Source organism: Tamandua tetradactyla, chromosome 11, assembly GCF_023851605.1.
Source record: "Tamandua tetradactyla isolate mTamTet1 chromosome 11, mTamTet1.pri, whole genome shotgun sequence".
In the NCBI taxonomy this organism is placed as follows: domain Eukaryota; kingdom Metazoa; phylum Chordata; class Mammalia; order Pilosa; family Myrmecophagidae; genus Tamandua; species Tamandua tetradactyla.
This window is the reverse complement of record NC_135337.1, coordinates 15,114,767-15,140,353: the sequence shown is the minus strand read 5'-3', so window position 1 is coordinate 15,140,353 and position 25,587 is coordinate 15,114,767. Positions and strand designations below refer to the sequence as shown.

At 36.9% G+C, this 25,587-nt stretch overlaps 1 protein-coding gene across 5 annotated transcripts in view; it reads right to left on the bottom strand.

Moving 5' to 3' along the window:
* VAV3 (vav guanine nucleotide exchange factor 3) overlaps positions 1-25,587 on the bottom strand; it is a 380,746-nt gene that overhangs the window by 270,521 nt on the left and 84,638 nt on the right. For all 5 annotated transcript variants that reach the window (XM_077120069.1, XM_077120068.1, XM_077120070.1 and 2 more), the window contains exon 2: positions 24,968-25,084. In XM_077120069.1, the coding sequence (XP_076976184.1) occupies positions 24,968-25,084 (117 nt within the window). The remainder of the gene's footprint in view (positions 1-24,967; positions 25,085-25,587) is intronic.

The window sequence follows — 25,587 nt, the reverse complement described above, 5'->3', positions numbered from 1 at the left end:
TTTCTTTTCCAGAAACTCAATAAATGGCTAGAAAAAAACTTCAAAGTGTCAAGCTTTGCCACCACAAACCACTGTTCTTAATGGAATTAAAATTTGGTAAGTCAGACATTAACAGTAACAAGCTGTAATGACTAATATGTACTTATGTACCAGTGTAGAAATACAATTTCACAAAACATCAGCTAGGTGAGAACCTATCTTGTTTTAATTAATACAACCTACTAAAAGAAAGACTAATACACAATAATTTGGATCACCAAATAAATAGTCAACACTAAATTTTTGTTGACCGGCCAAGAGATAACAAATGGGAGGTCAAATGATCACTAATAAACAGAACTGGAGAACTTTAATGCACAAAGCCAGATCTCCTGACTAATTTCAAGAACCTTTTCTATTACTAACATAGTACTGCTTCTAAGTTCCTCTTTATATTAACGGAAAACTTACTCTCTGCAGCATATACTCATTTGGTTCGAATTTTACATTAAAAAGCCATATAGAAAGCATCAACACCATCATCTACTCTAAAAGCTCTTCTGTTGTTGTTTTTTTATTTTTTTGGATAACAATCTCATCTTAGTAAGCCATTCAGTGCCAAAGTATTAAGTTAACCCACATGATAATGCGATTTTTGTCAAATATTGGCAATTTCATATTCAGCCTATATATCTTATCATTCTAAAAAGGTCAAGAATTATAACTAAGCTACTGATTATTACTGGATGATCAGTGGTAAATGCTTTATGCATTTTGTTTTATCCACATTTGATCTCTCTTTTACTCTTACTTGGATCCTCTGAGAGATTCAATTTATAACTTGACCTCAAATTGACACAAATTATGCCATGCAAATTGTTGTGAAAAGAGAGGTTGGATTTCAGTAAAGGAAAGAAGAACAATATATAAACAGAAATATGGCAAAATGTTTCTATATAATTAATTGCATTTCTTGTAATGTAATCAATAATATCAATTAACAACTTTTTAGCACACACTTAATTGTTAGGCATTAAGCTGAAGATCTCACCTGCAACACTGTCTGTTTTAATCTTCCCAACAACTGGGCAAAGGAGATAAAATAGTCCAATTTATAGTGAGGAAACCAGGAAGCCATTCTTTCTCTCCTTACTTAAATTAGTTTTCTTGTCTGATTAGCTATTATCATTGCTGAAATCCTAACTTTTAGATTTTATGCCAATGTTTATTAAAATAAAAATTTTTAAATTTATTAAACATTCACAGATGTATGCAATAAAGAGACGCTATCTATGAGAGTAAAGATTGCCTCGGTGTCATTAAATGCTGATGGGTGAACATTTACTTTGTCAAGTCGAAGAAAAAGTAAGTCATCTCCCTTAGAATGTATCAAATAAATTAGTATCAGTCCAGTTCTGTATTATTCTTATTAGAAATCTTAATAAGCTAAACATGGATGGATTTGAATTTTGTTGAAACTTCCAAACAATATAATAATACATTTTCCATGATAATGAATGGTGCAAGTTTAGGAACTGAAGTAGCTATCAACTGCGGACAGATTCCATTTCAGCACTTTTGCAATGGCTACTTCACTGCAGTAGAATTTCTTGTGGGTATTTGCCTTTTGACAATTCTGGGCACTGATATATTTGTTTCTATGACAAAACTAAAAGCATTTATCATGAAATATTCAGAATGAATGCAGAATAAAAGGAAGGAAATTATCAACTGACTGCGCCTGATTCTTGTCTCAGAAAACAGAATTACCAACTTTACCAAAAGACCTTGCTGAGCGCCCCAAAATGAGAATAAGGAGGCTTTGCAGGTTCCTTTCAATCCACTGTTACTAGGGAAAGAATGTAGAATTTCAATAGAAGAAAAAAAAAGGTATACAGTTTCCATGGGAAATTTTTCATAGAAAAGAAGAGGATTAGATTATCATATTATTAATAATATCACAATGAGGAGGAAGTTTTGTTTATTAACAATTAATAATAACACAGGCAGAGAAAATGTCATCCTAAACAAACTATAATCACAATGGTCCTATAATGAAGAAATTATGCTTATATAATTTTATGACTTTTGAATTTAGAAAACTCTTTTCAATATAAAAATTCACTCTTATTATTAAAGGTATGACAACACCATGACTGAAATCAAAAGTGAAAATTCCATCCAACTATAAGACATCCCTCTTATTTCCTTTCTATATCTTTACTATTATAAGGATAAGATTAAAAACAAGATCTTCAGTTTGAGATCTATGGATAGTACCATTTAAATAACAGCATTATTCTAAAAACAAGGTGGTCTCTTTTCCTCCAATCTATCCCCCAAATTATTGCTTTTGAAATTTAACAATTTTATTCCTTAAAATCAAAATCTGAGAAATATCTCAGTCAAATGCCCTGCAAGGGGAAAAGAAAAAAATCAGTGAAAAACCTCTAGGCTTTTATGCCCTGCAAGGGGAAAAGAAAAAATCAGTGAAAAACCTCTAAGTCAAAACCTTTGGAAACATGAATTATAGCCAGTCATGTTTGCGTAAACTCTGCCTGGAAAGGAAGTCACATGGGCAGGGAAATGACATGTCACTTTCTAAATGTTCTTGAAATTACAGGGTTCCTCTAGGGTGGCCTAGATTAAGAATTCTGACGTTTTTGACAAAGATTTAAATGACTTTAAATGGTTTCGAGATAAATTTTTTGAGCCAAAGGAAAATCTTAGGACTCAAGCACTTATGACGACCTCAAGGATACTTGAGATTGAGAAATAACACGTTTTATTGATCTATCTAATCATGTAAAAGAGGAATTGACTGTACTTAGAGTAGACCTGATTACATGGTGACACATTCCGGATGGTTTCAGTGCTTACCATGTAATAGTCCTAAAACACTTGCAAGATGCTTGACATTTTCAGACATAAGTTACTTGATTCTTACCAAAATGTTTACTGAGCCCCTCCTACGGTGAATACAGCCGAGGCTTTTAAACATTTCCTAAATTAAAAAAAAAAAATACAAAAACTCATGTTTTATTCTAAACTAAACAAAAAAAAAACAGTAATATGAACCAATATTAACCCATCAGAAATGATCATCGCCATTTGGTAGGTTATTAGAAACTTAAATACAAAACTTAAAATATGTATAGGGAAAAAATTTTCTTAGACAAGAGACATAACCATCAAATTCAATGTCTAAATCTTGATTCAATACTGGTTCAACAAAACCAGCTAGAAAAGACATTTGGGGAACAACTGGTGAAATTTGAGTAAGGTCTGGATATTAGACGATATTAGGGTAGTATAATTCAATTTGTTCTGGGTGATAAAAATAGCCTTATTTTAGAAGAAGCAAGCTGAAGAATTTAGCAGAGAAATGTCATGATGCCTATAATTTACTTTGAAATGATTCACCAAAAAATAGCTATATATGTATTATATATGTTATGGAAGGATAGATGAGGCAAATATGGCAAGTGTTAATTTGTGAATAGTGGAGATATGAGTGGTTTTGGTTGTATTCTTTATGTTTCTTCAAGTTTGATTACTTCTATAATAATATTAGTTCTTTGAATAATTTGGTTTTTCCCAAGGTCCAGTGGACACAAATATTTTATGCTTAGTTCAAAATCTCACTTTCTAAATTAGCCAGTGTTTTCTGTCCTTGACTTTGGGTGGCTCCGAGATAAATGTAATTCTCAAACTAGTTCATTCCCGTCATTGGTATGATGACATTGTCCCTTCTTCTAAATGGCTTCTAGTCTCCCATTCAATTTTAATTTTTTAAGGCTTTAAAGGTCCTGTCTAATACATTGTCATTATAAGATATCTCAAACTATTTAAAAAGTGAACAGGTCCCAAAGAAGCAACAACAAAAAATTGATTTGCTTCATTTGAAGAAGAAAACACATTTGCTTCATTTGAAGCAGAAAAGGCTTAGAAAAGCAGTATAATAATTTTCAAATTTTTGAAGGATTGTCCTACAGAAAATTAATAAACTAATTCTGTGCTGCCCCAGAATACAGAACCAAGATCAAGGAATAGAAGATTTAGGAAGATAGATTTTGATTTATCATTAGTAATGATTTGATAAATAATTCATTACCCACATATGGAAGTGTTACAACTTAAGTTATTTCTGTGCCCACACTGGGAATTGTTCAAACACTATTGAAGGGATTACTAAATTGAGCCTTAGCTATCTTTCAACTCTGAGTCCAAAATAGTATAGAAAATATATATGTGTGTGTGTGTGTGTGTGTGACTGCCTATCTATTTATGAAAATCCTGGGACAGTCTACTGACCAAAACAACAAAAAGCTATAAAACTCTTTAGTATATGTTTTGGCAAATGTATATGAACTTAATACCATCTCCTTTCATCATGATATTTTACAGTAGTTTCATTATAATGCCATGAAAATTTTATATTACTAGTTCCCTAAGAAATTGTACATTAGCAATTAATAAACTAAAATTTTTCTACCACCTTCTGCCCCAAACCTAAGGCTATTAGCAAAACATCAGCAGTGTTTTTGCTAAAGCATCCTTGTAAAACACTGTAGACTAAGAGGTAGACAGAGTTTATTCTAACCTAAACCTGGCCTTCTACGTAATTTTCACTTGGCTTTTTTTATTCATTTATTTATTTATTTTTGCATGGGCAGGCACTGGGAATGGAACCCGGGTCTCCAGCATGGCAGGTGAGAACCCTGCCACTGAGCCACCGTCACACCACCAGCCTTCTATGTACTTTTAAAATTACTCTACTCCATCTACATCCAGTGTTATTAATCATCAAAAGTTGATCTAGACTGGCCAATAAAAATGGTGTCCTATATCCTAATACAACCATTCTAGAGTGATTATCTTGTCTGAGATGAATTATGAGTAGGCAGGTACTTTATGGAGACAATGTAAAGAGTGGAAATGATTTAGCACTACAGGGTGCCTATCCACTCAAAGCAGCAAGCATCATCTTTTACTTTTTTTCTATCGAGAAACATAGAACAGTAGCAACGTGAAGTCTGTACCAGAGGGGTGCCAGCCTCTTTCAGTGTGAAACTGACCATGTGCACATGTGCACACACAGTTCCACAGGAAAATTTCTGGAAGATTTAAATGCCACTCATTCATTCTAACCTAATAATTTCCCACTTCTAATATTCACTGGCCTGTCCTGAAACTATGGTGATTCCACAAGAAAATTCTCCTATGGAATCCTCCAAAGAAACAGGTGCTTCAGGTGGAAAACAAGTGACTCAGAAACTAAACTTTATCTAAGGGAAGCTTACATGGCTGGACTCCACACAGCTGCAGTGCCTGTACTGTTTCCTGCAGTTGTTTAGTGCCTATAACGCTCCTGAAAACACACTTCCTTTGCCTGATCCTGTGTAAATGGGGGTATCTGCCCAGTTCCACCCCCATACCACCCCTCTTGCTGAGTACAAAAGGCAAACACCATTACTCTTATCCCTCCAGATGCTTATGAGCCATGACAAAATATGGAAATTAACCACAGAAGGTACCATCCTCCTTTTCTAAAGGATCATGTTGATAGGAAATACACAGGCACAGTCAAAGGACTAAAGGGCAAGTTTTTCATCACTGCTGCTTATGCAGACAAATCAACTGGCTATTGAAATGTCATACACTCCTTGGAGAGTCCTCATTCCTTGTAGATTTGTCCTTGTAGAATTCTCATTGGTCATACTCATAATAACAATTTATTGAAAGCAGCTCAGACTCAATGAATTCTATATGTAACTTGGATAAATTACAACTTACAATTGTACCAATCTGACAGGGTTAAGATTCTCTGAACATAACTTGTATGGGATATGGCCCAATAGCCAAGGCAGTAACTTTCAGGATGGAAATAAGAATGTGGCACTAACTTAAATGTATTTGTCCCATCCTTAGACATGATAAATATGTCTAGGAAGTTTTCTGCCATAGTAAAATTAGGTAATTTCATTTTTAAAAGAAACAATCAAGCCAAAGAATTTTAAAAGTGTTCTTCCAGGGACAAAGTTCTCACTAGACCGTCAGAGAATGCAAAAAGACATTGAGAAAGAATATTATGGGAGAATTCTACTATGTCCAAAAACAGCAACAGTCTTTGAAAAATAAAACATAAAACACCAACTGGGTTGCAAGGTAATTATTCTGCTTCCAGTGAGCTACTCTCCAGAATCCAGGAGAGACTCGAGAGCCATTATTGTCTCATTTCTCTCACTTACCTTCTCATTGGTCATATGAATTTCTCAATACCCCAAAGCTCTCAGGGCGCCTCTTTCCTTTACCCCAGTAAAGGGCTACATTGTTTCTCAACTCGTATCTCTCTCTCTTGCATTGGCATTACAATCATCCACTATAGCCGCCACCAAATGATAGAGTGCTTAGCACAAACCCAAAGTGGGCTGTCTTTTATGCCTGGCTGTTTAAAATCCCTCCTTGGGTCCTCTCCAAAATCAATGCAGACCTGGCATGGCCTCAGAGTCCTCATACTCCAAGCCCCAATCTCTGTTGGATCTTAAAATCCAGCTCCCTTCAGTTGCTTCTTACCCATAAGCTGTAAGAGCTACCTGTAGGGCCCCAGCATTCTACATGGACTTCCCCCCTCTGTGCCTTCCTACATGACCTTCTCCCTCTATAGAATCACTTTCCCATATCGGTTTGAAGCCATTGGTAAAATTATTAAAAATTATTATGTTAAAAAGACATGGTTTCAAATACATGTTCCATCACCTACTAGCTGTTAGTATTTTTAAATCTCAGAGCCTGTTCCTTCAGCCATAAAATGGGGATATACCAACAACATAGGGTTGCTTTGAGGACAGGATAAAATCATAATATAAAGTCATATCATAAGCAAATGTCCAATATACAATAGCCAGCAACAGCAGCAGCCATTATTTGTCTAGATTCAATCTAAGGTTAAACTCTAAGACGCCTTCCTTAATATGTTTGGACAGAGCTGACCACTTTTTCCTGTATGGCCCCACAGCACCTTTTCATTTCTCATTGTTGCAGTTATCATCCCATATCATAATAACTGACTTAATTACTTATATCTTCTGCAACCTAGGCCATTCCTTAAAAAAAGGATTAAAAAGTATTTTTCCTTAAAAAACCTCTGCGAAAAAAGTTATACACAAGTAACCTTAAACAAAGGTTTAAAGGAGGCTTAAGTTTGTCATCATGCAATATGCATTATACTGCCCAGCTATGCAATACTTAAGAAAATATATGTTAAAAATAATAAATGTTTATGCATATATTTATAAATATAAAGTTCTAGAAAGGTTATCATAGACAATATGTCTATAGACGCATATAACATATCTAGGAAAACCTGCGAACATATCTATGTGTATATCTTTATGTGTATATTAGGATTGGAATGGAGAGAACTAAAAAAAACAAAACTTACCAAAAAGATTCAATGCTAGGTCTCTTGAGGAGCCACTGAGACATCAGGGAGAAACTCAGTTACAGTTCTCAAACTAGATTTCCAATTCTGGAAATATACATATCTTTAGCAAGTGTCTCAAAAGGGGATGAAAATTCAAAATGGCATTCTTTATCAGGAATTCATCTCCCTATCAGCCCTTTTTGTCTGCGAAGGTAATATACAGTCAAGTCTTTACAACCCTCTAAAAGTTCAACATTTTAAGGAAATATCAATATTGATGAAAATGGAGTAAACATGGGCCAAAAGAAAAGCCTCAGACCTCATCCGAGATGTTTTCAGGGAGGATTACTTAACTAAGAATTATCAAACCAAAACCTTGCTTTATAAAGAACAATGCATACATTTTTAAAATCTGTACCTGAATTAATAATATTTACTAATAGGCAGCATTTTAGAATCATAGGACTTTTAGAAGTTGAATAAACTAAAACCAAGTTGGAGTATAGTGCCAAGGGATTTACAGGTAGAAACAGGATTAGAATCTAGTCAAGATATGCTTTTAAACATACTGAAAACTTAATTTAAAGGAGGACTACGGGAAGATGGCAGAGCAGGGAGCTCCAAGACATAGTCCTTCTGCCAGAACCAAATATTAAACAAACAGGAACTTAGAAAAAAAAAAAACTATTTTGCAACTCCAGGGGCCAGGAGAACACTGTGCAGCATCCAGGAAAGAGCAAGAGGAAGGCTGATAAATTACAGTAAAGAACAATAAATTGCTCTCTCTATGTGGTGGCTACCAGAACTCAGCGCCACTCTCACGGCAGGCCACTGTGGGTTCCAGGCCCTGGCTGGCCCACTCACGTGCCCACTCCTCCTACACCAGGAGTAGGCACAGCCAATCAGTGATCATGGCTTTTGATTACTAACTTCAGAGTTCTGGGGGCCTAGCTCTGAGAGCAGCCATTTTTTCAACTCCCCTCAGACAAGGGCCACGGCAGAGGAGACTTAAAGACACTATTTTCTCAGGGCTTAAGGGAACACTTAGTTAAAGGGATGCATTTGCTGGGAAGATGAAGAAATGTCAGCTTCGGGAAGCAACGGAAGAAGCTCTAGCACCCTCCTGATCCCCACCACCCCCAGGGCAAGCTGGAGCCAATCTGCACCTTCTTTGGGGGTCCCTGACCCTGTTTCAGCTGGGAAAGTCCTCTTTGGCATGGCTTTCCTCCCAGAATATGCCCTCCAGTCAAAAGCAGTTTGAGACAACTGTAAGTAACTATAGAGGCTGATAGACTGGGACAAAGGTTTGCCAGCTTCAAACACATGGGAGAGGAAAGTCTGTAACCTGGGAAACAGAGAGGACAGCCAAACTTCTATAAATCAGCAAACAATGAAAAGCACAGGACAAGACGAGGACCACCAAGACAGGGAAAACCTTCACATTGTATTTGCCTTGGGCTGACCTTCCTGATAGGAGGGCTGAAGTTCAAGAAAATCTCTGTCCTATCACCTGCTGGTTAAAAAAATCAAGAAACAGACATCTCAGGGAATAAAGCCTAGAGTTAACATTTTCAAATATTAAAATGTGTAGTTGCAACAAAAGAGGACAAGGCAAACACAGAAACAGGAAATGATTGCCCATCTAAAGCTAGAGGATAAAAATCCGGAAAACACTGACAAAGAAAAGCAGAAAATGGGCATGCCAAACAAAATCTTTAAAAAAATTATCTTAATAATGCTCAGTGAGATGAAGGAAAATACAGAGAAAGAACTAAAGGATATCAGAAAGTAACTAATGACCAATATGAGAATCTGAGTAAAGAGATAGAAACCGGCATTAAGACCAAAGTCACTGAAATGAAAAATCCTTGGAGGGTTTCAAGAGCAGATTAGAGTTGGTAGAAGAAAAACTTGGTGAACTTGAAACACAACGGTTGAAATGTGTCAGGCTGAGGAGTAGAATGAACAAAAGAGTTATTAAAAGCAAAAATAACTTAAGACACCTCTGGGACATTGTCAAGAGCACCAATAGATGCATGCTGAGACTCTCGGAAGGAGAAGAAAAAGAGAAAGGGGCAGGAGGAATGTTCAAAGAAATAATGACAGAAAACTTCCCAGACTTAGCAAAAGATGTTAATATACACATCCAAGAAGCCCAGAGAACACTAAACAGGATAAACATGAAAACAAAAACATCCCAAAATATACTGCTTATGGCATTGAATAAAAAGGACAAGGAGAGTGTTCTGAAAGCTGCAACAGAAAACCAACATATTAGGTACAAGGAAGTATCAATTATATTCAGTGTCAATTCCTCATCGAAAACCATAGATGAAAGAGGCAGAAGGGTGAAATACTTAAAGTGCTGAAAGAAAATAAGTGCCTGCCAAGAATTTTTTATCCAGCAAGACTCCCTTTCAAAAATGAGAGGGAAATTAAGATGGTCCCAAAGCTGAGGGAGTTCATCATCACTAGACCTGCACTACAAGTAATTTGTGGCAGGGACTTCTTCACACTGAAAGGAAAGGACACCAGATTGATTTAAAGTGGCATAAAGAAATAAAACTGCAGTAAACGTGACCATTTTAGTAATTATTAATGCCAGTATCGTAGACATGTAGTGCTTGGCAGGTAACGCCACTTCTTACTTCCAACAGGTGCTAAAATGAAAATACATAAAAAGTAATCACAAATCTTCAGTTTTGGAAGTATGAAGATGTAAGTTGTAAAAAAAAAAAAGGTGGGTATACAGGGGAGTATAAGAAAAGTTCATGTATATGCTATTGAAGTTAAACTGGTATCAAATCGAATACAGTTGATATATATTTTAGATGTGAAATTTTAATCCAATGATAACCACAAAATAAATATACTGAGATAGAAATGAGAAGACATTCACTATGGTACAAAACAAAACAAAAAAAATCAAATAAATATAAAAATAGGTATTAGCAAAAGAATTGAGGGGCAAAAAAGATACACAACATATAAAGGCTAAAGAGCAAAATGGCAGAACAAAGTCCTGTTTTATCAGTAGTTACTTTAAATGTAAATAGATTAAACTGTCCAGTCAAAAGGCAGAGATTGGCAGAATGGATAAAAAAATCAAGACATAACTAAAAACCATCTGTAGGAAACTTACCTTAAATTCAAAGACATAGTAGGTTAAAAGAACTGGTATAGCTACACTAGAATCAAGTAAAATAGACTGTAAATAAAAACCAGTTGGGGAGAAAAATGTGATAATTATATACTGATAAAGGAGACAATTCAACAAGAAGATATAAAAATTACAGCAGAGCTCTAATATATATGAAGCAAATAGTGAAAAATTTGAAGGGAGAAATTGACAGTTCTATATTACTAGCAGGAAATTTTAATATACCACTTTCAGTAATAAATAGAACAGTGAGTCAGAAGATCAATAAGGAAGTATAAGACTTGAATGATACCCTAAACCAAACGGACCTAACAGACATAGTTAGAATACCTAACCCAACAAAAAGAGAATTACATTCTCCAGGATAGTCTAATGCTAGGTAACATAACAAGTCTCTATAAATTCAAAAAAATTTAACTCACACAATGTATACTCTTCAACCAAAATAGAATGATGCTAGAAATCAATAACAGAGGGAAAAATGGAAAATTCACATATAATGGAAGTCAAACAAATACATTTAAACAACCAATGGGCTAAAGAGGAAATCAGAAGCAAAATTAGGAAATATTTTCAGGTGAATGAAAATGAAAATATAACATACCAAAACTTATGGATGCAGCAAAGACAGTGCTGAGGAGGAAATTTATAACTCTAAATGTTTACATTAAAAAAGAAGTATTCAAATCAGACACCTAATCTCAAAACTGGAAGAACTAGAAAAAGAAGAGCAAACTAAACCCAAGGCAAGCAGAAGAAAGGAAATGACAAATATTAGAATAGAGACAGATGAATTAGATTAAAAAAAAAAGAAAGACAATCAATAAAACCAAAAACAGTCCTTTAAAAAGATCAATAAAACTGATAAACCTTTAGCTAGACTGACAGAGGAAAAAAAAGAGAGCGGACACAAACAACAAAAATAAAAAATGACCAGGCAGGGGGACATTACTACTGACCCCACAAAATAAAAAAGATTGTAAGAAGACACTATGAATAACTATACACCAAAAAATTAGATAACCTAGATGAAATGAAAAAATTCTTAGAAACACATAAACTACCTATATTGACTCAAGAAGAAACAGAAGATCTAAAAAAAAAACATTACTAGTAAAGACATTGAATCTGTCATTTAAAACCTCCCAAAACAGAAAAGCATAGGACCAGATGGCTTCACAGAGGACCTCTACCAAACATTCCGAAAAGACTTAACTTCAATTCTGCTTAAACTCTTCCAAAAAATTGAAGAGGAGGGAACACTCCCTAATTCATTCTATAAGGCCAACATCATCATATCAAAGCCAAATAAAGTTACCACAAGGAAAGAAAAGTATAAACGAATAGCTTTTATGAATATAGATGCAAACAGCCTCAAAAAAATACTAGTAAACTGAATCTAATACCATATTAAAAGAATTATAAATTATACACCATGATCTACTGTAATTTATCTCTGGTATGCAAGGTTAGTTCAATATAAGGAAATCAATTAATGTAATAAACCATACTAATACATTACAGGAGGAAAACCACATGACCATGTCAACTGATGCCGAAAGGGCATTTGGCAAAATCCAGCACCCTTTCTTAAAAAACACTAGGAATAGAAGGAAACTTTTTAAACATGATAAAAGCCATTTGTCATAGCAAACAGCCGACAGCTAACGTCTACTTAATGATGTGTTTTAGATTCTTAGACTGCTGAAGCAAATATGACAAAATGGTTCAGCTTAAACAATGGGAATTTAATAGCTTACAGTTTGAGGCTGGGAAAATGTGCAAACCAAGGCATCAACAAGGCGATGCTTCCTTCATGAAGACTGGATGCAGCTGATCCTTTTTCCTCTGTCACATGATAAAGCACATGGCAGCATCTGCTGAGCTCTCCTTTCGCTTGCACTTTTTATCTGCCGGGCTCTCCTTTCACTTGCATTTTTGTGGATTTTGGTTTCTTGCTTCTGTGGCTTTCTCTCTTTCTCTTTCTCTTCCTCCATATATTCATCCCATTTAAAAGGACTCAAGTAATAGGATTAAAGCCCATCTATAATGAGGGGGTTACACCTTAATTGAAGTAGTCTCATAAAAAATCCTACTTACAATAGGTTCACACTCACACGAATAGATTAACTTTAAGAACACATTTTTCTGGAGTACATATAGTTTCAAACTAACACATGATGAAAGACTGAAAGCTTTCTAAGATTGGGGAACAAGACAAGGATATCTGAAGTTACCACTACATTCAACATTGTATTGGAAGTTCTTGCCAGAGCATTTAAGCAAAAAAGAAAAAAAGAAAAGGCACCCAAAATTGGAAAGGAAGAAGTAAAACTTTCCCTATTTGCAGATGACATGATCCTATATAAAATAAAATCCTGAAAAATCCACCACAAAGCTCCTAGAGCTAATGAATTAATTCAGCAAAGTGATGGGGTACAAGAGTAACACCTACAAATTAATAATGTTTCTACACAAGCAATGAACAGTCAAAAGAAGAAACCAAGAAAATAATTCCATTCACAATAGCATCTAAAATAAACAAATATCTAGGAATAAATCTATCTAAAGACTTTCATGCAGAAAACTATAAAACATTGCAAAAAGAAATAAAAGATGACAAATAAATGGGAGGGCCTTCCATATTCATGGAAGACTAAATAATATTACGATGTCACCTCAAAATAAGGAGAACCTCTATCTCACACCCTATAAAAATCAACTCAAAACGAGATCAAAGACCTAAATATAAGAGCCAGAATTATGAAACTCCTAGAAAAAGACGTAGGGAAGCATTACCTTGTGTTAGTCAATGATTTCTTAGATGTTACACCCAAAGCTCAAGCAACAAAAGAGAAAAATAGATAAATGGGACCTCACGAAAATTAAAAACTTCAGTGCCTCAAAGAAATTTTTCATGAAAGTACAACAATAACCTACACAATTGGAGAAAATATTTGGAAACCACATATCCAATAAAGGTTTAATATCCAGAATATATACAGAAATCACTCACCTTAACATCAAAAAGGCAAACAACCCAATTTAAAAATGTACAAAGACATGAATAGACATCTCTCCAAAGCCAGACAGTACAAGAAAAGACATTAAACATCATTAGCCATCAGGGAAATGCAAATCAAAATCACAATGAGATATCACTCCACACCCATTAGAATGGCTGCTATTAAAAAAGAAAAGGAAACTAGCAAATGTTGGACAGACGTGGGGAAGGAGGAATACTCATTCATTGTTTATGGTACAGTCAAATGATCGGCTGCTGTGGAAGACAGTTTGGCAGTTCCTCAGAAAGCTAAGTATAGAATTGGCGTTCCCACTATAAGGTATATACCCAAAAGAAATAAAAGCAGGAACCAGAATAATTACACATCAGAGTTCATAGCGACATTGTTCACAATTGTCAAAAGTTGGAGGCAATCCCAGTATCCAGCAACAGATGACTGGATAAACAAAATGTGATACATACATACAATGGAATATTATTCAGCTGTAAAAAGGAATGAGGTCCTGATACAATCAACATGGATGAACCTTGAAGACATCATGTTGAGTGAAAAAGGAAAAATATTGTTTGATCTCACTGATTTGAAATAATCAGAAAAAGTAAATATGTAGAGTCAGAATCTAGAATATAGATTACCAAGAAATGGGCTGAAGATAACTAAGGCTTAAAATGTACAGGGTTCCTATTTGGAATGATGGAAAAGTTTTGGTAATGGATATTGGTAATGGTAGCAAAACACTGTGAATGTAAGTATCAGCACTGAAACATATAACTGAATGTAAGTAAAAGGGGAAATGTTAGGTTGTGTATTGATAACAGAATAAAATAATTACAAAAAACTTCCATGGAACGACAGTGCACAAACCGTGAACCCTAAATTAAACCACGGACTGTAGTTAAGAGTATAATTATAAAAATATGCATCTATCATCAATTGCAACCCAATCTACAACTAATTGTGGTGCTTGGAAATTTATTGCTTTTTTGTATATGTTATTTTTCACAAAAAAGAAAGAAAAAAAGTCGATTGTAGTGATATAAAAATATTTAAGCCCTCTAGTGTCCTATATTCTGGAGCAGCTGGAAGGAAAAATCTGAGAGGATTGTGTGGTGGCCCATGACAAACTCTGGGATCTGTCCTGTAACTACTTGCTGAGGAGTGCTTTGAAAACGATTGCGTTTTTATTTCTCTGCTTTGTATATATGTTATACCATACAATAAAAAAGTTAAAAATATATATATATTCCACACCAATGCAAGGTGTTATGTTAATAAGAGGGTGGTTAATGGGGACCCTGTATTTTATAGGTGATTGCTCTGTAAAACCACAACTTCTCTAATAAAGAAAGTAAAGCAATTAAAATAAGTGTACAGTAGTGCTAGTATCCTCATCCCACTGGGTAGTGTCCTGTCTTCAGTGTTTCTAAGACGTTTCTCTCACCACCCAGTCTAATGTGGCTTCCTCCAGCTGTTCATCTCTATTTCCTTGACAGCATTTACCACTGGCTGTACCTACTTTTTTTTTTTGTATGCTGTACAGCAGGGTGACATTTCATTATTTTTCCATGTGAGTATCCCATTATGCAGCACCATTTATTGAGTTTTTTATTTGTTTTGCTTGTTTTTTTTTGGGGGGGGGGGGTGGGCAGTGCATGGACTGGGAATCAAACCCAAGTCTCCAACATGGCAACTGAGAATTCTACCACTGAACCACCCTTGTACCCACAGCTACCTTTTTTAAGCTTTACTTGTTTTGTTTCCTCAACTCAAATAGCGCCTTGATAGCAGGGAGTTCTTAACTGTTTCTCCCACACAAATTCAGTAGCAGCTGTATCTGGCAGAGAGCAAGCATGCAAACCCTTGCAGAATGAAGGAATGAGGGGTAAATTACTCAGAAGTTACCACAATCCTATGATCACCATCAAGTCCATTTCACAGATCAGAATGCCCAGGCTGTGAGAGCATCAGTAACTTTCCCACATAGAGGTAGCTAGGGGAAGAGCAGGCTGAAACCCATGTTTATTTTATTAGAAACCTCAGAATGAGCTGAGAAAGAGAGCCAATGGAATGCATCAGATGAAATTCCTGTAGGGCAAAGAAGGAGAATAAGGGTCCTGGATGGAATTGAGGGCACTTGCAGAGATGAGTGGGCAAAGTCAGACCCAATGGCTTTCAATATATCAGAGAAACAACTAAACCCAGATAAAGCAAAGGTACTCTGATCTGAAGGGGTGTGTCTGAGTGTGTGTGTGAGTGTGTGTGTGTAGTGTGCTGTGTGATCCTGAACTCAGTTGTCACTAAGGACGAGAGAGTGAGAGCAGTGGGAAGGAAGGGGCATTCCAGGCAAAGGACACAATATTAACGAATAATCTGGTGACTTTTGACAATTTTAGTAATTCGGTGGACTGAAACAGGGAGTTTTATGGGGATAGGAGCATGAGAATAAGACCAGAAAGACAGGCAGCACCAACGGGCGTGGACCGTAAAAGACTGTGAATTTTATTCTCTTATGTGCAACAACAAACCACTCTCCGGTTTTAACATTATTAGCAACATGATCAGATTTTTATTTTTGGAAGATTATTCTGGCAAGAACATCTAGGGCAGTTTGGAGAATGTAAAACTGAAGGCAGGAGACACACAGGAGATTTTCAGTAATTCGGGTGATGAGGCCTTCACTCAGGCAAAAATACCTGGGGTTAAAAGAGCGATGGAAACGAGTGGCCTTTGTGACAGTTTAGTTCCTGGCAGGAAGGAATAGTTTTATTCAAACAAGAGTGGGTTTGAAGGGAAAAAATAAGTAGTTCAGTTCGGAAATAGTGACTTGAAGTGATCATGTGACATCTAAAGAGCTGCTTTTTAGTGCTTTTACTATGTTATATTTCAGAGAGGGAGGATATGATACGCAGTGTTTACCAAACTTATTTGAACAATTTTTCAGGCTGTTATCATCTGTCAGGACAATGGAATTCCTTGGGAAATTATTTATGAAACCCTGTTCTATAAGTTTGAAACTGTATTAAGGTCAGAGAAGAGTTTTCTGAACTGACTGAAAAAAGAAAGAAAGAAAGAAAAAGAAAAAAAAACAAAACAGACCAGCAACTGAACTTGAACAATCACTAAGGTGTAAAGAATGATCCCTGACGTGGCATACTACCAAAAAAAGTGAAACAGATGTAGAGGTTGCTAAAAAGGGTAGCTCTGTCCAAAACAAAGGGGAGGAAAACTGCTAATGATGCTGGGATTGTGTTACTATGCAACCAGCCACACCCATTAGGGAAGGCAGAAAGCTGTTCCCTCCTTCTCAGTTTAAATAGACCGGACAAAAGCCCTGGAAGGAGACTTCTTTGCTGAGGAATGAATCATGAGTACTCTCACTTAGTTATGAAAATACAGGGCAAGCCACCTACTGCTCTAGGGGAGAAAGTAAAAAAGGGTCGTGTGGGCTGAAGAGGTTGACTTCTCAGCTCCTCAGTGCCCCTTGGTGGGTGAGCCTGCTCTAGGCTGAGAGTTGGCAGGAAAAGTCCAGGTTCTGCATGGAGGAAAGAGATGGCAGATTCCAGTGCTGCCCTGTGAACAGAAGTTAGGTGCCCCTGTAAGGGCCGACTAAGGAAACCCTGACACATGGCTGCTGGCAGGAAACATACCAGGAGCCTCCAAATGGAATTCACTAAAAAGCCCGGGATTTATGGACTAGCCAAGCTCAATGCTGAGACTAAAATGTGGGGGCAGGAGGGAGCCAGTTTGGATACTGTGGGGCTGAGCAGGGCTGCGACAACAAGGATGTGCCAGGAGCAAAGGACAAGGACTGGGGAAGAAACCATGCAAGATGAATCTTGAATGTCACCCATGCTACCAGCAATGGACTCAAGATGGAGCCTTGAAGTAAGACTGATTAGGGACCTGTGGACTGCATAAGCCCCCAGAGATACTAGAATGATTTAGGGCGGGGGGATATTTCACGAGAGAAATGCCAAACTTCTGTTAAGAAAGGGAGATCAAACAAGCAATCATAGTAAGAGAGAGATTACTCTTCACAGGAAGATGATTCATCCTGGTTACATATGTGTATGTGAAAATGTGTTTCTAGTTACTGCTCCTGGATGTACTAGCCAAGAAGGATTTTTCAAGCCACAGAGATGTGAGGTCTCAGTGGCTGCCTGCACCTGAAAAAACTCAGGAGCCTTTGGTTGGGTCTCTCATGACCTTTGGTTCCCAGTGATCAGGAAAGCTGGGCAGAGAGTCCAAAAGAGATACACAGGCAGCAGGAGAGCCAGTATGAATTCTCAAGTATCATTGTGTCCAGATGCACATCATGCTCGGGAGACTGAGGCTCCTCATGCATGCAAGGACTGGAAGCAGAGAGCAGAGATGTGAGAGTGACTCGTTATCCACCCATAAAATGTTGAGAGGCCAGCCTAAAATAACATCAGCATTGGGAGAAAAAGGTTCTTGTGTCCTTATACATGCAAAGACGTAAAATAAGTCAGGCGAGGTGGGTGAAAACACCCAAACTATAGTCACTTTGCTAATAAGACAGGCAGGCATTATTGGAAGGACAGAAGTTTGAGCTCACAATGTAAAGACAGCTTGATGGTAAAAGGTCTCTGCTAATAAGGTATGTAGGGAAAAGCAGAACAAACTAGAACACTAATTACTAAAGCCACTTCGTGGAGATAGTAAAGGGCAACTATGAATTCCCATGGCACCAATAATTTTAAAGTCTTTTTCCAAATTAAGTTAACTAGGCATCCCTTGGTTTTCTCAGCAAGTTAAAATTTATTTTTAAATACTTGTGTAAAACATGTTGAAGGACCAACCACCCTCTACCCTGAAGCTAATGTAGCTGCTAATTTATTTTGTACCTTGGGGGGAAAACACTTGATGAGAAAGTTTCATTATAATTTGCTCAATTATAATCTCTATGTAAAAAAAGCAAATGAAACCTATTCTAAACATAAAAACCCAGGAAAACATAAAGTGTTAATAGCCATATGTGTGGACATACACACATGCACATACATCCATGTATTACAGTTTTCTCTAAAATCTAAACCAGACAGAATCAAGCTAAATATAGTTTCAATAAAGTGCCATTAGAATCATCTGCTTGACTTTACACTTATCTACAGAACTCCAAGTGACCTATATCTGCCCACACTATTGGTTGCAGACTGAATTTAAATTCATTCATTAAATCATACTGAGCAATATGCCAGACATTTTATACAAATTATCCAATAGTCACAGCAATTTTGCTTGGTAGGAGTTAGTTTCCCATTTACAGATATGGAAGCTGAGACTCAGAAAGGATATGTGACATCTTGGAGATCACACAGGATACTAACAGGTTTTCTGACTCCTTGGTCTGTCGTGCCCAAATCAATGAATTCCTCTAAGGTCCACTCTTTTTGCACTCTCCAGGTGAATGAGTTAGAGGCCTCTTTGGTTCCTTTCCCACCCTAAGGTTGTGAGGTTATTCTCATATAATTCTGAATGGTCCAAATATATAGACAGAACTGGGGAACCTCTCCCCAGTCTCCCAGTCTGCAGAGGCATCATGCCTATTTTCCTGACCTCAGATATCAGAGAGACAAACATTGGAAAGACAGAGGTGACTTTGAGAGTCACTTCCAAACCTGAAGGCCTATGATCTCCATAAGTCAACATTAAGTAATGGAAAACATTTACCAGGAAGCTGGGGCTATCCACCTATTTAATTATTTACAAGTTATAAAACAGAGTTTCTGGCACTGAGTCTTCATCTCTCTTACTCTCTATATGACAGAAGATGTGGAGGTTGCTGGAAGGTCTCAAACTTGCCTGGAATGGTCTAGCAAATTGTCCAACTTGCGTGGTAGAAGAAAAAATAACATATCTACACATATGAAATAAAATGGCTGATGAAGCCAGGTGAATCACTTAGATTTCTCTCACTTTTGGTTGAGACAGTCAACTAAAACTGTCTTGAAAAAGCAAAAAGAAGAATCTTATTGACTCATACAGCTGAAATATCCAGAGATGTATTTGGTTTGGGGCACAGCTTGATTCCATTACACACGTGATGTCACTAGGCTCCTCCTCGGCAATGATCCCTCCCAACTGGATCCATTCTGAAACTCAAATGGCACCCAGATGGCTGTAGCTCTTCCAAACTTCACGGTCACGTCCACACACTTCCATATCAGGAGAGGCGAACTGCCCCCATGAATGCCTCAGTACATCATATCTGCCCAGACTCAGTGATCTGCCCAATCCCCAAACCCATCTCTAAGGCCAAAGGGATGCAATATTCTAATTGATTGAATCAATCAAGACCTCATCTGTAGAGTTGGAAGAAAAGTCAGTTCCATCTGAACTCTTGCCTGAGAATGGGAAAGGGGTGGGTTCTCAAAGGAGATCCAACATGACAGAAGAAAGAAGATGCCTCTGCAGAACAAAATAGATGAGCATTACACTTAATTTCTGGTCTTGAGTCTTTTACCCAATGTTAATAGGAGATTTACTTCAATTGAAATCCATGTGCTAACAAAAATTGGAATAGTTCTGTATACTTTCTACATGTTGATTTTTTTTCTATTTGTCACATAGGGATAAGGAATGTGCTTAGTAAATTGAACTTATTTAGTAGTCAGCAGAGGCCTTGCGGTTTATTTAATAGGACTTTCATCTTGAGAGTTAAAAATCTTCTAAGAATGTGAAATACTGAAAAGGGTCCCTGAAAGAGGTGGAATCCTTGTCTAGGACTGCAGAGCCTAATTTCTGCTCAGAGAAGGAGAGTTTGAAAGCCCTTTTAAGAACCATTTTAGCTCATTTCAGTGTATGGGTTTTTAAAAATTTTGTGTAGTTTTTAAAAATTGACTTCCTTACTTTTAACAAAGATGAATCCTTTCCTGGCTTTCTAGTAAAAATAAATAGCATCTTGTTAGGTTGCTTCTCTAGGAAATATAGTTTAAAATTTTTATTCATTGGAATAAGATTAGAAATTATTAGTTATTTTACTTTTTGACATTGCAGCAGCATCTGTAAATATGCTCACTCCCATGCTGCATATAAAGAATTTTCCATTACTCTGCCCTGATTGTCATTTTCTGTTAACATTTTTGCTTTTCGGAAACGTTTCCTGCTGAGCTGTCTGCTGGCACACGCATAATGCAGAAGCACATGGGATTTTTTTTTAATGAGAGCATTTCTAGTGAGTAATAGCAAGCAGGCTGCTGCTGCTGTCCAGATGAGTAGATGGAGTCTCCTTCCTGGGCAGCTCTGGGGAGGGTCAGGGCCTGTTGCTCGCTACCCACAGACTTCACATTAGTTGTTTCAAATATTGCAAAGCACCTCACAAGTGCAAGGTCATGTGCTGTTCTTAGCTGAAGAGAACCACACCTGCCCAAAGGGAGTTCCAGCTGATTCTAGTAGCTATAGGCTGGAGTCAATGTGTTAAGGGTGAGAACAGGCACTAGAGTATTGTTAAAAGGAATTCAGAGATCAGCTTCGAGATGGGTCAAGAATTCCGGTAAGGAATTAAGGAGAGAGCTAGAGTTGTGTTTTGGCTGAGAACATGATTTCTGAATTGGATCTTGGTGTGAATTTCAGTTATGTTACGTCCTAGTATGTGACCTGGGACAAGTTTCCTTAGGCTCTCTGAGTCTCAGTCTACCCATTTATAGATTGAGATTAGATGAGTATTAAATGAGATAAGAGATAATGCACGTAAAGTTCTTAACAGAATGTCTAGCCCCACTATACACACTCAATAAATAAAATTAGCCATTAGTAATAGCAGCACCACTATCATTACTACTGTTATTATTAATGGGTTTCAGATTCACTGGTAAACATAGAGGTTAAACTCTGAATCGGGTACAGGAAATGGGTGAGTTAAACCAGGCAAATTTTCAACTGGAGGCTAGACTAGGAAACAAACTTCATTCTTACTACATAAGTAAAAGAAAAGTTATTCATTCGTGTTGCCATTTTGACAGAATTTTCCTAATTTCCAAAAGAAAGCATATTCATAAGCAGCTTGATTCAGGTAGATTTCCTGGGCCGAAAAAATTAAAAAGGAAGCCAAAATTAGGGAGCAGAACACAACAACATGGGAAAGAAGAGAGGAAAACATAACCCAAAATTAATGGTATGTGTAGAGGCAAGAACCTTCACCGTATTTGTCTATTTAAAGTAATGAACATTAACCATTCTTATACAGCCGTCCTAAATCTTTTGTTCTTTCTAAAGGTAAAATAAGGGATAATTAGATGTCAGGAGACAAATCACTTGTGCTTTTCAATTTTGTAAATTCATTTGGTTTTCTCCTTCACACACATCCATCCTTTTCCCAGAGCATTCCCACAGCAGTGGGACCTTAAACAGCAGACAGCAGCTGGGAAAACAGAGGCTGGAGAGTCAGGAGCCCCCATTCCAGGTTCCACACCATGAGCAGTGAGAGGCTCAGTCACCATTTAAACACCCCACAGTTTCCTCTCTGAAAAATGGGAATGTTTGCTTGTCTCCTTCACAACACTACTGTGAGAAACAAATGAGGTCAATGTTACACAAAACTCAGGAAACTTCCAAATGCTATAAAACATCAGATACTGTCATTACAATGAATATATTCTATGAAAAAAAGGTCCAAATATCTATGAATCTTAAACTCACTATGTATATGCAATGAGACAGATGGAGAAGCACACAGACATACTTATTCATCATTTTCAGTTAATTGGAAAATCTAAATCCCAGGGAACGGAATGAAGGAAATTAACCTGTTCCTGCCCTGCTGAAATGTATATTCCCAATAGCAGGAGGAATGCTGACTCTGATTTAACACTCTGTTCACATGTTTGCACTTAGAAATTAAAAGCTCACGAATCAACCAGGATAGGACGTGTAAAACGGGGACAATAACAGTACCTACAAGATGTGAGGATTGAGACAATAAATGTAAAGCACCTAGAATCGTGTGGACACAGGGCAGTGTGAATGTTTGCTGTCAGGTATAACAGTGGAGATCAGCCAAATCTGGATCCAACCATTATGCCAATCCCTACCAGATACATGATTTGGGGTCCAGGTTTTCTCATCTGTATAATGAGGAAGGTAATAGTACCTTCCCCATAGGATTGTTACAGAATTAAATACATATATATATAAGATCCCTGGTACATCGTATGCGCTCAATAAGTGGTGGTATCAGTAGTTTTATTGGGAATAATAATGTTCAGTGATAGTGATCCTAGCAAATTAAAGCATACTATCACAAATTCATTAACTTCTAGTGATTTACTGAGATCTAAATAAAGAGATAGCTGCACCAAGCTTGGCAGTAACGAAAATGTAGGTGACTTTAAAGTAGTAATTATAGGCTCAAGTTTTAAACCACAAACCCAAGCTTCCTTATATCTATTTGAGTTACTACTGTAAACATATTATAAGTAGCCAGAAATATGTTCACACCTGAGGAATTACAGTTTATCCCTTTACATTCAACTTTTAATAATTTCATCTCTCCTACAAAGCTTCCATTGTCTAATCAATCCAACACGCAATGTCACTCCACTAGAATGCAGCCATGTGTTTTTATAGCATTTATGTCATTTCCCAATCTTTGCCAATGTTATTTCTTACGAACGTGAGTGAAAAAATGAATGTCTCCTTGATGAGCTTAAAAAGTCACAACTTAAAAAAATCTTTGTTGAAGGAATTATTTAAAATAAAGGAATATTTTTCCAAAAATCTGAACACAACAGTTTTGAGAAAAAAATAGCTAATGGCTCAAATTACTAATGACAAATATGCCCACTGAAAGTTACAATTAGTTGAAATGTCACTTTAAGATTTTTTTCAATTTGTCAATGTTACTATTTCATAAGCAGCAGGCCTCCTGGCACCAAGTGCCTGCAACAAAAGACAAAGACCACACACTGCCACTCTGCAATGGCGCTCAGATGCTTTTGTGAGAAGCTCTGTCTCATCTCCCCAAAAAGAGAAGAGGAAGAAGAAGGATAATCAGAGGATTATCCACTCCACCCTGATACCTGCTTGATTCCTCTTTTACTTGGTTGCTTCCCTTCACAGTCATAGCCAAAAATGCTACATTTCCTCACTAGAGGCTTGCTTCTCAATTTCTGGTCGTGATTATATTTTATCCTCCATCACTCTTTTTTGGACCTAAGACACTTAAATCGCAGCCTACCAGATATAAAAGGAATCTTAGAAATCTGCCCATCCCTTCTGCCCATTTTCTTTCATAAGCCCTCCTCGCTAGCACACAGGGGACCACTGAGAAGGCTGGGGACTTCTGGCAGACCACAAATGACTCTGGGTCAAGAACAGACAGAGAACCCAGGTCTTCTCCCTTCCCAGCCAGGGCTGCTTCCCCACACTTGCTGCATTTCAGCATCAAATGTCTTACGCTTCTGTTTCAAGACTGTGCTATTCATTCCCATCGCTAACAAAGCCAATCCAATGCTTGATTTGAATTATACAACCAAAATACTACAGCTTAGAAATCAAATCCAGTGTGACTCTCAAACAGCCTTTTGTTAAAATACTAGAACCTGAAGTTTAAGAATGTATAACTTCCAATTAGCATATTCTCAACATCATTTAGTTTTGCTCTTTGTTTTGTTTTTTTCCTTCCAGCTGAGTTTTACAATGCAATTATGTTAACATGGACCAAAATAATGTCACCTTAATTTTCTCTTTTATGGCTACTCATGCGCCAAAGCTTTAACTTAATACCCAATTACTTCCTCACGAAATGTATAACTTTTGAAACCATATGTTTGATGTACACCCAAGTAAGAGAAGTAAATAATAAAATGATTTCCATGAAAAAAAAAAAATCACTGAAATACAAATCCAACAAATATCTGCCTAAATCCAAGCTGAAGGAGTTATTCAACAATCTCAGAATTTCAGTGATTCGGATCTTTGTCCAAGTCGTCTACCCCAGTGTCAATGTAGAGAAAGCGGCAGCAGAACATTTTCAACTTCCAAAAATTAGGTGCCTTCCAGACCCAGAGAAGACTAGAGGGAGGGAATACTGGTGTTCAGATATGAGTACCTAATGTACTACCTAAAGGATAGATAATAGTCATTCTATCCCCTGAGATAACTTGAAGGAAAAATTACCTCTGGATATAAGTTTCCATTTATACCACTTTAATTACAAACTATCTCTAATCTCATTTTGGACAATTGCTGCTGCTATTTGTTTTTTTTTTTTGTCTAAGCCACCCATACATAAAATTTATCTAATGTGGAACCTAAACCACTTAAGTCACATGCCCTGCTGCAAGAAGATATGAAATGGTAAGTGCTTAAATAAAATGTTCCCCCCCAAAAAATAATATAAAAATAAAGCATAATTACCTTTCCAAAGTCACGAACATCAAACAGGTCAAATGCTTCAAAGAGTTCACTTTTCCTCATTCCAAACGTCTCGCAACAGGCCGTAAGAAATGTCCTGATGTTCTTCAAACAGAGAAACTGAGAAAAGGGAAATAGCTATTAGTATACGATGACTCACTCTGCAGGCTATATTCCCTGCCACACCCAGAAAGTTATAAAAATGACAAGAAATAATCAATCAGCTTTTCAGCTGTGTTTTACTTATTCATTAAGTGGTATTTACCGAGCAGTCGGTATCTCCCAAGCACAGGTGATACAGCAGTGAACAATGCAGACAACATGTCTGCCCTCAGGAAACTTACATTCTAATAAGAGAAGACACACAAAAAGCACACTAACCAGCAAAAATAAAAAAAAATAAAAAAAACAAGTTTTGTTTCACATGGTAATACGTACAACAGAGAAAAATAAAACTGAGAAGAAGGATCAAGAGGGCTGGGAGTGGAGAGCAGCGGTTTAACCGGGTCGATGAGAGATGGTCTCACTGAGAAGAAGGCCTTCGGGCAGAGATTTGGATTTGGAGGTGGTGAGGGAACAAGCCAGGCAGAAGTGTCAGATACACTATTCCATGCTGAAGCAGC